At 48.6% G+C, this 15,747-nt stretch overlaps 1 protein-coding gene across 1 annotated transcript in view; it reads right to left on the bottom strand.

Annotated features, from left to right (window-relative positions):
* The window catches only part of Loxhd1 (lipoxygenase homology domains 1), a 164,155-nt gene extending 159,465 nt beyond the window's left edge, over nt 1-4,690 (bottom strand). Inside the window, exon 1 of the mRNA XM_031366253.1 lies at nt 4,561-4,690. Within this exon, the coding sequence (XP_031222113.1) occupies nt 4,561-4,690 (130 nt within the window). The remainder of the gene's footprint in view (nt 1-4,560) is intronic.
* Between the last annotated feature and the right edge of the window lie 11,057 nt (nt 4,691-15,747).

The raw sequence follows: 15,747 nt of genomic DNA, 5'->3' as shown, positions 1-15,747 counted from the left end.
ACACTAACTCCTACTGACTAAAAACTCGCTATCAATACCATGCACTGCTTTGCCAGAGGACTCTGGATGCTTGCAGAAAAGGCCAGCTTCATTCTGCATGGCTAAGCCACCTAAGGGCAGAATAGGCTGTTTTCCAACAAGGGATGTGTCTTTGGCTGGGTCAGTGAGTTCCCGCTCATGGTCATCTTGAAGCTTGCATGGCTTGTTGTCAACACCATTCCTGGTCTGGATGTCAGTACCTGTATACTTGCTAACTGGAGAATCTATCAAGATTCTTAGAAAAGGTCATTGCATAGTTTGAATGAAAATGGTCCCCACAGGCTCACAGGGAGTGGCACTATTGGAAAGGATTAGGACATGTGGCCTTGTTGGAAGAAATATGTCTCTGGGGAGTGGGCTTTGTGGTTTTGGAAGCTCAAGCCAGGCCCACACCTCTCTATTTGCTGCCTGACCACCACGTAGAACTCCCAGCTTCCTCTCTGGCACCGTGCCTGCTGTATGCCACCACGCTTCCCACCATGATGATAATGGACTAAACCTCTGAACTATAAAACCAGCTCCAATTAAATGTTTGCCTTTGGGCTGGTGAGATGGCTCAGTGATTAAGAGCACTGACTGCTCTTCCGGAGGTCATGAGTTCAAATCCCAGCAACCACATGGTGGCTCACAACTGTCTGTGATGAGAAGAAAAAAAAAAACCTTATGGGCTGGAGTGGGCCAGTGCAAGCAGGGGCTGGAGCAAGAAGGAAAAGGGGAGGAGAAATAAATAAATAAATGTTTGCCTTTATAAAAATTACTGTGGTCATGGTGTCTCTTCACAGCAATAGAAACCTTGACTAAAACAGGCAGGATCTGTTACAACCCTGTGGACTGAGCAGGATGAACAGGGGCATTCTGTGGCCAGGAAGAGTGTTAATAAAATTGTAGGAATGCATCTTGGATCTGTTTTTGGAATCAACTCCCAGAAGCCCAACACACACCTGGTCTGGGCATGGCTGCTGCAGCCAGCCTCCCCCAGAGCCACTTCACCTCTGCTAAGAAGCAGGAACAGGACACACCAACCCGTCCAGCGGCTATTCCCATCTCCAAATGAAGTGTGCGTCCCCATGCTGCTTTATGAGGAGACTCGCTTCTGAGTCATCCGTGGGCTGGAAACGCTGACTCAGGGAACCGACCACACATGTGGTGCAGTGAGGGAGGCTGACCAAGAGGAAATGACATCATAGAGAAGGAAGAGTTTGCACTGTGGAGAGCTGGTCAGAGGTGGGAAGGGTATGTGAAATCCTCGGGGTGTGCATCAGCTGTTCACTGCGTCGTGGAAATGTACAAATACCAGTGCTTGGTAACTGTGTCATAACCACAATGGTGGATGACTTACTTCATGTCCAGCCCGAGTCATGGGCTTCCGGTAGATTATCACACTTGATTCCTGCTGCAAACCTATTTCTCATGCCTATTTCTGGTCTTTTCAGGCCAGGTCCTCAGGAGCAGAAAATGTTTGAACTCTCTTGAGGAGGTCTTGTGGATTAGGTTGCTATTTGGGGGTTAAATATTCATTACTCAAAACTATCAACTGGCAGTCCATTCCGCCAGAGGGGTTTGTCCCATGTACAAAGTAACAAAGTTGCAGAGAGGAGGGAGGCGTGTGGGAATACCGCTGAGCACCCGTAGCATCTGGACCTATGGCAGGTGTGTTCCAGGTGTTTTCTGAGTATTATTCTTCCTACTGAAAGCCTGTGAGCCTCGGGATGCTGGGACAAAGCGTTGGGCGTCAGTGCCACAGAACTCTAGGGGCAGCCACTGACTCCCCACTCAGGAACAGGATGGCTTTTTACAAGTACCTAGCTGCCTATAACAGTAATATCTGCTTTGCAGAGCTGTTCTTGGAATTGAAAATGTAGAGGGCCTGACACACAGAAGATAATAAATAGCCTTTCTCTTTTAAAGCTATTATTTATGCCGAAAAAGCCAATTTCATCCAAGAGATAACACCTGTTCCTTTGGCAGACAGTGTATTAGCTCAAGCACCGTGAACATGGTGTGCAGATAACTCTGAAGCTCTTCAAGAGCTCCGCAGATTCTAACATGGTCCTTCCTTGTCTGTGAAGAATGGGATCTGCCGTGTCTGGGGATGAGAAGAACACTGGATGTGGCTGAGTCTGACAAAGCTCACCAGAGAAGCCATGAGTGGGGAAAGCAATGATACGCATGCCATGGGTTGAGCCTGAGCCATTACAGGCTGAACCCCAGGGGAGCCCAAGCACTGCCTGCACACGGGCGTCTCTCACATCACCTACCTGCACACAGGCATCTCTCACATCACCTACCTGCACACAGGCATCTCTTGCATCACCTACCTGCACACAGGCATCTCTTGCATTACCTACCTGCACACGGGCATCTCTCGCATCACCTACCTGCACACAGGCATCTCTAAGTCAAGTAGCCCCAGGAGAATGGTCAGCCTGGTGAAAATGCCAGGACCACATCACTCAAAAATTGTAGAAAGAGGCCTAGAGATAGTTAATTTAAAGAAGAGGTGAGTCTGGTGTTCAGGCAGGAATGGGAAAGCTGATTCACCAGCTCTCTCAGAGGTTCACAGCTACTCCCTAAGCCAGACACTTACTTATAGAAGTTGCTCATCTGAACTTAATGACAGTTAAGACCATCAAGAAAATGGCAGAGTGATTCACGGATGAAGATATGGCATTTGGAATACATCTAGCAAAGGACTCATACCTAGAAACGATGAATAATTCATACTGATGAAGATGAAACAGACATCACATTCCTTTAAATACCAATAGACAGTTGCTTGTCATAAGATCAGAAACATCCAGTTTTTGGTTTTGACCCAAGAGAGACAAAAACAGATGCACACAAAGTCCCAAGAACTCAATGTTCATAGTAACTTAGTCTTAGTAGACCCAAATGAGAAACTTTAAGTGTCCATCGACAGGTGAGTGGGTAAACAAACCATATGGCTCAGCAATGAGAAGCAGTGAGCTACAGACACACACTGTGCAGTACATCGTACAGACACAAAACACTTGTTCCTTACAGTGCTATTTATGTGATGCTACTAATAGCAAATGTGACTGGCTGTAACAGGAGACAGAAGAATGGCTGACTGGAATTGGAAACAGGAAGCTGGCTGGGAACAATACAAGGAAGGAGCCCTTGGTCTCCCTAATGTAAACAGTTTCTACGTTGACCTTGTCACATAAAAAGGACATTTAAAATATATGTACTTTATTATAATAAACTATATACTTCAGAAACACTGAAAAATGCAAAAATAACTTAATATGTCACCAAAGATACTCAAATGACCACCAAATACAGGAGATGCACGAATGAACACACACAGGACCATTACTCATCATTACTCATCAGGGACATGAAAACTAAACTCCTGGGACGGTGTCACATGTGCCCACCAGAATGGCTGAAGGAAAGAACTGACCATACCAAGCGATGGCAGAATGTGAAGCCACTGTCCCCTCCCGTAGGGTGGGGATGCATGAATGGCAGTCAGCACCGAAAACTGAACAGCTGCTCACACTGTAACCCAGCACTTCAACTTCCAATTATAAATCCTGGAGAAAGGAGTGTGTGTGTCTAAGACCTGTAGCAGCTTTGTTCGCAATAAGACAAAAATAAAGGTGCAAGCAATAAAAATGTTCATCCAGAGAGTGGTTCAACCACCAGTGATGTGTTCATAAAACGCAATGTATCCGTGAGTAAAAAGAGCAAACTGCATCAGGTTATGCCATGAACGAACCTCTCGGGTGGGGTGGTAAGAAAGAAGATATACACAAAAATACACACACCACAAAACTCACAGCTCACCCTGGGGTGGTAAGAAAGAAGACAGACACAAAAATACACACACCACAAAACTCACAGCTCACCCATGTAATGCCAGCACCAGGCAACAGGGACATGAGGATGGCAACGCATTTAAGACTAACCTAGACTACACGGTAAGTATATAGTAAGACGAACCCGAACCACAGAGCGAGACCTGTCTCCCAGAGAAGCACACATCGAGCGACTCCATTTGTAAGTTAAAGAGCAGTGAAAAGCTGTCTGTGGAGGTGGAGTAAGGAGACTTGTAGGGACGGGCAGGGATCCTAAGTTGCTCTGTGGGGGTGGAAATGCCCCCATCCTGATCTGAATTCGTGGTGCCACACATATGTGCATGGGTAAGTTGGTTCCCTCAGTGCTTCTGAGTCCTGTGTTCTGCACATAACGGTCCTCAGTCTAATTTGTTGCTTATCTACTCAAATAGATCAATGCAGCTATCTGAGAATACGAGGCAGTCCCTGCACTACAATAGTGTATTCTGCCAACCAGAAAGTTGCCAACCAGAAAGCTCTGCCAACCAAAAAGTTGCCTCATCTCCAGCTCTGTAGGACCCTGTGCTCTCTGACCCCCAGACACACAGGGAATGCGAGATAACTGGCAAGCAATGGTTCAGAACCACAAAGCTCTCTGCAGAGGGAAGGATGGATCCTGAGGCCCCACTGCCAGCCCGAGCCCCCACGCAACCCGCACCCTTGGCTTTGTAGTACTCATGTTCCAGCTCATCCTCGTCATCCTCCGAGTTGTAATTCAGCAGCTCCTCCTCATACAAGCCCAGGAAGTCGATGTCTTTCTTCCTCCGCTTCTTCTTCTGGGGCATCATCTTGCTGCCTGCCTCTCCTGGGACTGTATAGGCTCACCGGTCCACCTTCCTGTCTTCCTTAGAACTGTGCTCCTCACTCAGCAAGCTGCAGAGCCCTCAGACCCTCCTCTGGTTTCAGGTCTGGCTCTCCCTGGGTCTCCTGGGTCCCCAATCCCAAAGTTCTGCCCCGCTTTCCTCTTTGGTGCCTCAGCCCAACGCAGTGCTTTTCTTCATGTTCTTTCCTTTTTCCCCTTTCTGTCCCCAGATGTTCGCTGCCACCCTCTCTCACTCCGCACCTGCGGATTGAGAACCCTGGGGCTTCTCCTTGAGCCCTATCACTTATTCATGAAAATGAGAAGGTTGTCTTCTTTCCTCCCCGTCACACCCCTTTGCAGAGACTCAAGTGACATAATGTCCAGGCGTCCACTTCCCACCTGGCCTCACGACAGAGAGGGTGGCACTCAGGACCCCTCCAGGCCACTCCAGGGGCAGGTAGGGGTCACCATCAAGGAGATACCTGAGCTTCACAGCCCGTGAGAGCACTGCACACTGTCCAGAGCAGGGTTGGTCCTGAGGAGGGCGGGGCTGAGGGATGCACCCGGCTCCCGACAAGGATCGGTGTCTCTCTATTATACATGAGGGCTGCTCATCTTACCCAGAAGGCAGGTTATTACTAGATTAGTCTCCGTTTCCATGTTCCAGAAGAATGCTCTCTTATGGAAGTGACCCTCCTCCAGGGAAGTCCTGCTGTCCCTCAAAGCATGTGGTTGACCCACAAAGCAGTTACGGCCACTGTTGGCCTGGAGCCTAGGATCTTGTGGAGGTCCGTCTATCCTCACGTGGCCCCAGAAGGGCCTACGTTGAGCTAGATGCTGCTGCACAGAACAGGGGTCAGATGTCATTTCCAACCGGTAGTCAGCAGGGGGAACTTCCTGTGGCTGTCAACGTCCCCGTCTTGCTCATTTTATTATGATTTTTAAACAAAGATTCCTTATTACCTGGTGTGTGAGATTTCTATATAGATGTTTTTTAATGCTAGAAAATTTCAATTTACTTGAAACTCTTGCTTCTCTTGCCTGGCAGGTGAATGAGAGGATAGGACTAAGCCCATCTGTGCTACCTCCCGGCTGTGTGGCCTGGAGCACAGCCCAATTTCCCATCCATAAAGGGGGGATAATGACCCAGTATTGCGCATTCAGCAGTTGGAGAAAACTCTTCCTCATTAGTCGGAAGTTTCTAGAGACTATTAGAGGTTAGTAAATGTCTGTAACTCCAGCACCAACTACATGTCTGTCCCTCCCATATTTATATGTTGAATATTGCCATGTCAGACAGTCCCGTGTCAGGGAGGTTGCTCGTAGGTGGCCAAGCAGGGAGATTAGGCCACGGAGGGGGAGCCCTTGGGAATGTGATCAGTGTCTTAGAAAAGAGACACCAGGAGCTGGGAAGATGTGGATGTCAGTGAAGTGATCGCAGTGCGAACATGAGGGCTCGAGTTCCATCTCTACAAAAAGCCAGGCATGGAGACGTGCACAGGCAATCCCAGTGCAGGGAAGGTAGAGGCAGCAGCGTCCCTGGGCTTTGCTGGCCATCCAGTCTAGTCAAACCAGTGAGCTGAAGGTTCAGTGGTAGCCTCTCAGCCGCAGTGGCACATGCCTTTAATCCCGGCCTAAGGAAAGCAGAGGCAGGTGTATCTCTATGAGTTCGAGGCTAGCCTGGTCTACAGAGGGACTTCCAAGGCAGCCAGGGTTGTTACACAGAGAAACTGTGTCTTAAAAAAAAAAACAATATCAACAACAACAACAACAAAAAAGATGGATTTTTTTGAACATTGAATGTCTGCTGGGTCTATTTAGTATTTTCTTTGTGTGCGTGGTTGTGGGACCATCGAATGGTGCGTGCATGGCTTCTAAGAGCCTGCATCCTTGAAGGGACTCTCCCTGTCCCAGGACCGTCAGCTCTCCGTGCCCACAGAAGCCAGCAGCAGCTACGAGTTCACGGTCTCTTCCAAGTTCCTCTGTTTCTACCAAGTGTCTGGCCTGCGGAGGGGCCCATTACTTGTGGGCATCTCCCTGTGCACAACCCCAGCTGTGAGCTCTTTGAGAGTGGAAGCTCTTCTCTGGTGTCCACTGACGTGTGCTCAGGACCTCTGCGGTGCCTAGAACACGCCGGGCTCAGAGAACGGATAAATGCAAGCATGACGACAAAGACCACAACAAAGTCACATGAAACACCCAGGTTCAAGGCATGGCGCCCAGGAGGAAAGCAGTAGGCACTGGACCGAACTCGCCATCAGGCAGAATGGATGCCATTCTTAGCACATTCCAGAGGGAAAGGAAGAGGAGGGCCACTCATAGACGGAAGGGACATCGGAGCAGCAACCGGCGCTGAACCCCTCCCCCAAGTTCGCTCCGAGAAGCCTCTTTCCCATTTCGTCCTTTTGAGGTACCCAGATCCCTAGCAAGGGAAGGGCATCTCTGACCCCAAACATCTTCACCAGGGAGACATCAACCCTATCTATGTCTTCCCTTAGTCTGCGGAGGGACCACACCTGAACCAGTGGAAAGGCTGCAAGCCTAAAAGTGGTTTAACTGTAGGTGACAAACGCCCCCTGCTGGTAGCTTGTGGTTTGACCTCTGGAACCTTGAAGATTAGAAATAACGAAGAAAAAGAGTTTTGTAGGAACCAGGAGAGGACATAAACGCATACATTCGTGTGGGAGCGTGCATATAATTCATTTTGCTTGAGAATCTATTCAAAGACAATAACAAGACTTGTTTTTAGTGAGACACCCCTTAAATGAAATGCTTATTGGGATTTTTTTGTATAAGACTTTGAAAGTAAAAATATTTCTAGAGAATCCCACAGCATTAGAACATGTAAATTTTTAAAAAATCACGATTTGAATCAAAACCAAGCACTGGCCTTGATGTAAAGCATAATCTGTGGTAATGGAGCCAGGGAATGCAAAATGTTCCTGACACTTGGCAAAGGAGCAGGGCCCTCTTCTACGGTGGCTCAGCAAACGCATTCTACACAACCCAGAAACTCCACCCCTGGTCATCCACCTGAAGACAAAGCTGTATTTCCATTTTCTGGACCTGACAGGGATGCTGCACTCATGAACTTGAAGCGACTGTGGCTGGCTGCACACAACCAAGTTAGTCAGCACTCCAGCATGCAGGCAGGAGGGGCTCATGGCTCCCCGGCCCCAGCTGTGATGCTGCTAACAGTTGAATGGCTTCCAGAGGAAGGAGAAATGGTTTTCCTTAGGGTGGAGCCCCTGGTAAGTTGACCACTTTCAACTCTCCATGCCCAAATCCCACACAGCTGGATGTAGATGATTCCACACCCAGCACAAACTGGATGAGACGTGGTGGGTTATAGAGAGAAGTGGAGAGGAAGCTGGGGATTGGAAGAGTGTGTGGGGGGGTGAATATGATCAAAATACAGTTGTGCATGGATGAAATTCTGAAAAATCTCAAAATAATACACCCTTAAATTTAAAAAAAAAAGTATCTATTCAAGATCTATACCTGTGTGTTCAGAGAAGCTCCATTCGTGATAGCACTAGGAGAATCTCGGTGGCCATCCATTGGCCAATGGGCAAGCAAACAAAACAGATAAATTCATACAGAAGAGGAGCGCTCAGAACTGGAAGGGGGGGGGGCTGAGCAAGACTTGGGAATAGCAGGGAAGTGAACTGGACTAAGGCTGTGAGTCTGTGGTAGAATCCTGTGCAGACCTGGTTTTGAACCCTACCACAGAGAATAAAGTGGGGAAAGGGCGTGCTACACAGAGGCATATCAGAGGAGTTATGTTAAGAGAGAAGCCCAGGAGATGGCTCTCACTGCAGGGTTGCACTGTCAGAAAGATAAAAGTAGAGGTTCAGAAAACAGGACAGCAGTGGCCAGAGACGGGCATGGGGCGGGGTTGGGGATGGACCATCAGAAAGCCCGAGGAGGCTCTGCAGGACCTCAAAGACAGGACATAGATTCCACTTGTGTCTCTCATTCTCTCATGTGTCCTGTTTTGTCTGTCTTTCCAGTCCACGTGCCAGTCTACCTGGCTCAAACCCTGACTCAAGCTGATACAGGCCTGGCCCTTGACTGGATCCTCATCCAAGGTTCTTAAATGTGAGGACCCTGCACGGAGTTGGCAGGAGAGGGGATTTGGGGCTTGCTTTGCAGACCCACCTCTCATCTCAGGCAGAGCCAAGATCTAGACTTGAGGAAGCGTGAGGAGGCCTTAGTACCAAATGTACTCTCTTAGCTATATTTCTCACGCGCCCCTTACCCCCTCAGCTCCACTGGCACCAACATCGCAGCTCCTTCCAGTAAAACTTAAGAATCTCCGGCACTAGCGGAGAAATAATGCATCTCTCAAGAAATGATAACGGGACGAGCAGACCACAGCCTGAAATGGGAGCAGTGAGCATGCGTCAGCGTGAAGAACGTAAGCCTCGAGGTTCTGTCTCCCAGCTGTGAGCCCTACTTGCCATGTGCCCCTGATTTCTCCCTCAAGCTACCAGTTGGCCTTATAGCTCAGTGCGCACCCCTTCTTATCCTGGCAGAAGAGTATTAAGTACAGTGCTGTGTGGTGGTGGTCTTACTGTCCCCCATGAAATCTGAGATCCCACACCTGCTTTGGGCAAACCTCTCACTGGCTCCAGCTGCCTGAGGTAGCAGGACAGCAAAATTACTGCTCCTCCTGTCAGTAAAGCTGTCTGCTCAAGTCGCTCCCCAGCTTGCATACTCCAATGATTCCTCACGCCCTCGGAGAGTTTAATCTTGACTTCTTTCGGATGCCTGCAGGCCCTCTCCTCATTCTACCCTGCAAGCACCCTGCCTCCCACGTGCTCCGTTTACACTTGTACTCCTCTTTCTGAATGGCTCGCCATCCTGAGGGGAAGCCCACACTGTCAAAGGCAAACTGTTCTGGTCTCAACCTCACTCCTCTCTCCCTGGGACTGCACCCCCTGGTGGCCACCCGCCTCCTCACACTCCTGGCGGAATCACATTTGGCAAGGACTCTCTTCCTGTTCCGTTTCCTAGAGAGCAAATTACCAGTTCCCTGGCTCTGTTTACAGCCTCCACAACCTGGTGCTGTCTACCACTCAAGCACTGCCCAGTCCTATGCACCCATCCTACATGATGATACTCAAGGAACTCTTAACCCCTAACTCATACTCCTGCCAGTGCTCTCTGCCCTTCTCAGACAGATCCGATAAAATATCATTTACACCTGTGAAACTCTCCCCTGAAACCTCTTGCTTGCTCGTACCACTGGGATTGCTCACGGCTTACTACTCTGAAACCACTCTGGACCTTCTAATCAAGCAAGCAGGACCTGTGGAAATGATGTGGGTAGCTCTTTCCCTGGTGGTGGCTGAAGTCCATGGTAGATTTGAGACCGTACAGCTAGCTCTCTGTCAATTTTGAAGTTCTGCACATGCTACAAATGACAATATTTCCAGCACAGGAACCTACAATACACAGACTCCTCGGGAGACTCCACTTGTTTGCTCATTGTGCTGGCTGGTTTTGTGTGTCAACTTGGCACAAGCTGGAGTTATCACAGAGAAAGGAGCCTCCCTTGAGGAAAGGCCTCCATGAGATCCAGTTGTAAGGCATTTTCTCAATTAGTGATCAAGGGTGGGAGGGCCCGGCCCATTGTGGGTGCTGCCATCCCTGGGCTGGTAGTCCTGGGTTCTATAAGAAAGCAGGCTGAGCAAGCCAGGGGAAGCAAGCCAGTAAGCAGCCACCCCTCCATGGCCTCTGCATCAGCTCTTGCTTCCTGTCCTGCTTGAGTTCCAGTCCTGACTTCCTTTGGTGATGAACAGCAATGTGGAAATGTAAGCTGAATAAACCCTTTCCTCCCCAACTTGCTTCCTGGTCATGATGTTTTGTGCAGAAATAGAAACTCTGACTAAGACACTCACCTTCCTTTGCTGTTGGAGAGGTGGCGGCCCTCTACCTTCCTGGTCTCCCTCTTTGGGGGAGCTGTGGGTTTGGACATACACTACTAGCTTGACCCATCCTACAAAGCTGAGCCATTTCACAGGAGGATTTAGCCATGTGTCCCACAGGTGATTTAAGTTGGCTCTTCTCAATGACATTGTGGCTTTCCTCCCAGCAGACTCCCTAGACATGGGCATGCCACCCCTCGAGGTAGACGGTTCTAGTCCTCCTGTCCCCTGCAGCACACCTCCATTCCCAGGCTTTCTTTGTCCTGTCAGTTTACTCCTCAGAAAAACCCCCAGATGACTCCCGCATGATCTTTGTACTACCTGACCCTAAAACCAAACCTCAGAATCATGGCCCTCCATCAGTCGGCCCAACTCGGTGAATGCTGGCTCACCTTGGTGTTCCAAGCAAGAATTGGGTCCCAGTACTCTGGGAATCCATAGCCACTCAGGCCATTCCTGTGAAGGCTCCTGTGTCTCTAAGCTTGGAATTAAGAGGCAGCATAGTGGCCATTGTCTCTTCCCACAGGTGGGGTTCACTGCCCATTTCTTTCCATTAAAACAATTCCAACAGGGTGTGATGGTCCATGCCTTTAATCCCAACCCTCAGGGGGCAGAAGCAGACAGATCTTTGTGAGTTAGATCTGGGCTAGCCTGGTCATCATAGCAAGTTCCAGGTTAGCCAGGGTCAGATAGTGAGACTGCCAAAAAACCAAAACCAAACAAACAAAAACCATGCTCTGCCATCCTTATTATGTCTTTGCCTTGAGATAAGAGGCCCAAGAGAAGTTTCACTGATTTTCTGCCCATCCATCTGGAAATGCTAACCATGGTCCAGTGCCTCCTTTGGGAAGCGGCAGCCTCTGCAGCCTGATGCCAGGACTAGACTCTCCAACTTGCCTTCTTGCTACAGATTTCTCACTCCTCCAGCAAGTCATACCACCCCTGGGAAGGCCAAGGATTTAGACTTCTGTGCCTCCCCTGCGGAAACCACTGCTCTCGTTGAAATGGCCCTCCTTACTCACCCACACACCCTTGTTATTTGTCGTCTTCTTCCACTAATCTTAGATGTCTCATTCCTGTCCCTGTGTGCCGTGCCTCCATTGCTCCTCGCCCCATCCCTACGAGCTGAGCCATCACTCCCGAACAGCCATGCCACAGAATTCCTCAGCAATCCTGCGCTCCACATTGAAACCAGAGTGAGGTTTGCGGGGGGAGCAATCCGATAGCATCTTTCTCTTCCAGGGACCAGCTGACTCTGAGACTTTTAGTCAGCACTGTGAAGGTGACCCCCGAGTCTTTGTCCAGCTCCCCAATTTGGTCTTCAGCCATTTGTGTTCTCTTTCTTTCCTGCTGGGAGCCACACAGGCCTTCCTTCCTCCTGGTCCTAAGAGCTGCACAGAATGGGCCCAGGGAGCTCTCCGTGGTGCTGCCCGGAGTAGCTTTCTCAGGGCACGAAGCTCCTCTCTAGCATGCTCTTGCTTCCCCAAAGCATTAAGGAATCGGGCCCAGTGCTCAGAAAATATTTGTTGAATGGATGATATAACAGACACCATGCACTTTATAAATGATATTAAATAAATAAATGGAGTACAATCACCTCCATCCACCCCTAGGACATTCACATATTCGTCGATTCTAAAGTTTTATGGATATCCCTGGATTATCAACTGAACACTTGTTCTTCAGCTGGTGGGGTAGTTTGTGGAACCTTTAGGTAGGGAGGCCTAGCTGGCAGAAGTACATCATTAGAAGTAGACCTTTGAAACTTCTACCCAGCACCTGGCTCCACCACCACTACCTATTGACACAGCCTGCGCTGCTCTTTGGTGCACTCTCTGCCATAATGGGCTTCAAGATTCCAAAACTATGAGCTGACACAAATATCTCCCTTTAAAGATGTCTTTGTTGCCGATTGTGGTAACCAATACACGCCCCTCTGATAGAAGAGCGATGGTCCTTTGCCTTCCAAATGTATTAAAAGCCATTGCCCAGGTCTTGGGGAGGATCCTTTCGGGAGGCAGAATGATCCAAGGCTTTCTCAGAGAGAGGCCCTGGCGAAAGGACAAGGGGAATGTTAATTTTGCGTCCTTGTCCAGGAGCAGACTCAGCAAGGTCCTTTGGAGTCTCAAAGGAGTTAGAATTTTGGTTTCAGCTTTCCCAACTGAAGGGCTGTGGTTACCCATCCTAGGTAATCACGTCTGAAATATCCTGTGTTTTCTTTGCCAGTGTTGTCTGATTTAGCTCTCTGCTGACCTTGGTCCATTCTCCCCTTGCAAATAGTATATGAGATGTTGAACTTCTTAATAAGCTTGCTTGGCATAAGACATCAACTTGTGCAAGACCTCCTGGTCCCAGATTATCTGTCATCTTTATTTCTCATCCCCAGTTCTCACTCTCAGCCCCTTGCCACTTGGAACCTGTATTCCTATGGGTTTGGGTCAGACCCTTAGCATCCTCAGATTCTAAAATGCTTTGAGTATGTTTAATATCTCAAAAGCATCATAATGAAACATTGAACATCTGTTGCCAACAGCTGTCACCAGGTTCATCCTAGAGAGAAAATGGCCTTCCTCTTTGGAAGATAAAAGGAAGCCTGCGATGATCTGTGATTCAGGCTCAGCAGGAGACCGGGTTTAAACAGCGGCAGAGAGGAGGCGGTAGAGATGTTTTCTTGTGAGCTAGGGAGGTGAGGAGAGCGAGAAGAAATAAGTTGAAGAGATGGGTGAGAAAGGTAAGGACCTTCCAACCCATATTGGAAGGTCAGTCAACAGCTGGACAGTCCGCACCAGAGCCGCCAATGGGGAAGTGATTCCCCTGTCATCACTAACTCTGGAGTCCCTGATGGGATGTGAACATTACATACCATAGAAATGATTTGGCTATGTCCAACACCTGGATGACCAACACATAGAAAATGAAATGTCCCCCACATCAGGAAACTGAAGACAGAGGAACACGAAAGAATGTGTGCCCTTAGGAGTTTCCATGGGGAAAGTACCCTTTCCAGCATCAATGTGGGAGTGGAGGTCATCATCATCTCTCCATCTCACCAAGACAAGTGGCGTGCATGTATCCGAAATGCATCTCTAAGCAACTCTTTTAGAGGTGCACTCAAAAAGCCGAGAGACATTTTGTTTTCATTATTTTATGAGGGTAACCTGTGTTCAGAGACATGGCTTTCAACTTTGATAGTGCTACTATGATTAAAGCAGCCGTTCTCAACCAGTGGGTCACAACCCCTTCGAGGGTCACATATCAGGTAGCCTGCATATCAGATGTTTATGTTACAATTCATAACAGTAGCAAAATTGCAGTTACAAAGTAGCAACAAAATAGTTTTATGGCTTGGGGTTAACACAACATGAGGAACTGTATTAAAGGGCTGCAGTATTAGGAAGGTTGGGAGCCAATGGCTTAAAGCATGGCAGAGTTGTAAGGTTTGATCCTCTAACCGTGACTGAGGTTGCTCTTGCTAGAGTGCTATCTCTTCATTTGGACCTGCAGTGCCCAGTGTGTGACTGAAAGCAGGATGAAAACGTGACGTCTCTGCCTTCATTTTATGTCTGTCTCCTTTGGGTCAGATTCCTGCTCAGCTCTAGGTAGCCATCTGTCTTAGTCAAGGTTTCCACTCCTGCACAAAACATCATGACCAAGAAGCAAGTTGGGGAGGAAAGGGTTTCTTCAGCCTACACTTCCACATTGCTGTTCATCTCCAAAGGAAGTCAGAACAGGCACTCACACAGGGCAGGAACTTAGAGATAGGAGCTGATGCAGAGGCCATGGAGGAATGCTGCTTACTGGATTGCTTCCCCTGGCTTGCTCAGCCTGCTTTCTTATAGAACCCAGGGATGGCACCACCCACAATGGGCTGGGCTCTCCCCCCTTGATCACTAGTTGAGAAAATGCCTTACAGCTGGATCTCATGAAGGCATCTCCTCAAGAGAGGCTCCTTTCTCTGTGATAACTCCAGCTTGTGTCAAGTTGACACACAGAACCAGCCTGTCCACCATCTTCATCACATAAGGAGTAGTACCTATCTGTGACAACAGAAACAGGTTAGCCCTACCTGACTGTATCCTCCTTTAAGATTAGAGGCATCAATGCAGTAATGACAAGGAAATTTTACTGCCAACTTTTAAAACATCTTTTTCCAGACCCATGAGATAGCACCTGAAAATTCCTATTAATTGACCTAATCCTGTGTCTCCTTGAATTTCTGGGACAGTGGACCTTTCAGGCAGATGACCCGTGATGAGATGGTCTCCGTAAATGGGAACACTTACCCTTAGAGGGGCCATGACTCCTCCTACTCCCCACCCCTAATAGAATCAATTCAAGATGAGAACAGAATTCCCCCCCACCCAATGCAATGACAGTGGTCACAACTTCCCTAGAGCCATGGTCTACTCAAATCTGACTGGCTTTGAATGCGTCTTCCTGCTCCCTTCAGCTCTGTCCGCAGTTTCTTGTGGTTTAAATGTGAAGTGCTCCTTACAGGTTCATGTGCCTGGACACTCAGTTCCAGATGAATGTATTTGAAAAGGTGGTGGAAACTTTAGGAGATGGGCCTGGATAACAGAAATGGGCCACTGCAGATGAGTCTTGGAGGGCTTGATGTCTTGTCCCACCCACTATGCTGTGTCCATCAAAGTGTAAAGAGCCACTTCCAGGCATTCTAGCCACCAGGGTCAAAGCCACCGTGCCTCTCTTGTTACTATGGACTGTGTTCCCTTAAATGGCATGTGCTGGATGTTTGATCAAAATAGAAGAGTAACTGATACAACACTCATGTTAGTATCCCCCAAAGACAGAGTACTGTCTTTTTAACAGAATTTTACTCTATGTATATGAATGTGTTGCCTGCATGCATGTCTGTGCACCAACTGAGTGCCTACTGGATCCACAGAAGTAGGGTTACCGACAGTGTTAAGTCACCACGTGGGTTCTGGGAACTGAATCCCAGTCTTCTGCAAGATCTTCTGCAAGTGCTCTTATCCGTTGATCCACCTCCTCAGCCTAAGGGTGCTGTTTTAAGAACACTGACCACCCACCTCCCCTGAGCTGGCTCAGTGGTTAAGAGCACCGACTGCTCTTCCAGAGGTCCTGAGTT

Source organism: Mastomys coucha, unplaced genomic scaffold (genome assembly GCF_008632895.1).
Source record: "Mastomys coucha isolate ucsf_1 unplaced genomic scaffold, UCSF_Mcou_1 pScaffold13, whole genome shotgun sequence".
NCBI classification, from domain to species: domain Eukaryota; kingdom Metazoa; phylum Chordata; class Mammalia; order Rodentia; family Muridae; genus Mastomys; species Mastomys coucha.
This window is presented reverse-complemented; position numbering and strand designations above follow the sequence as displayed.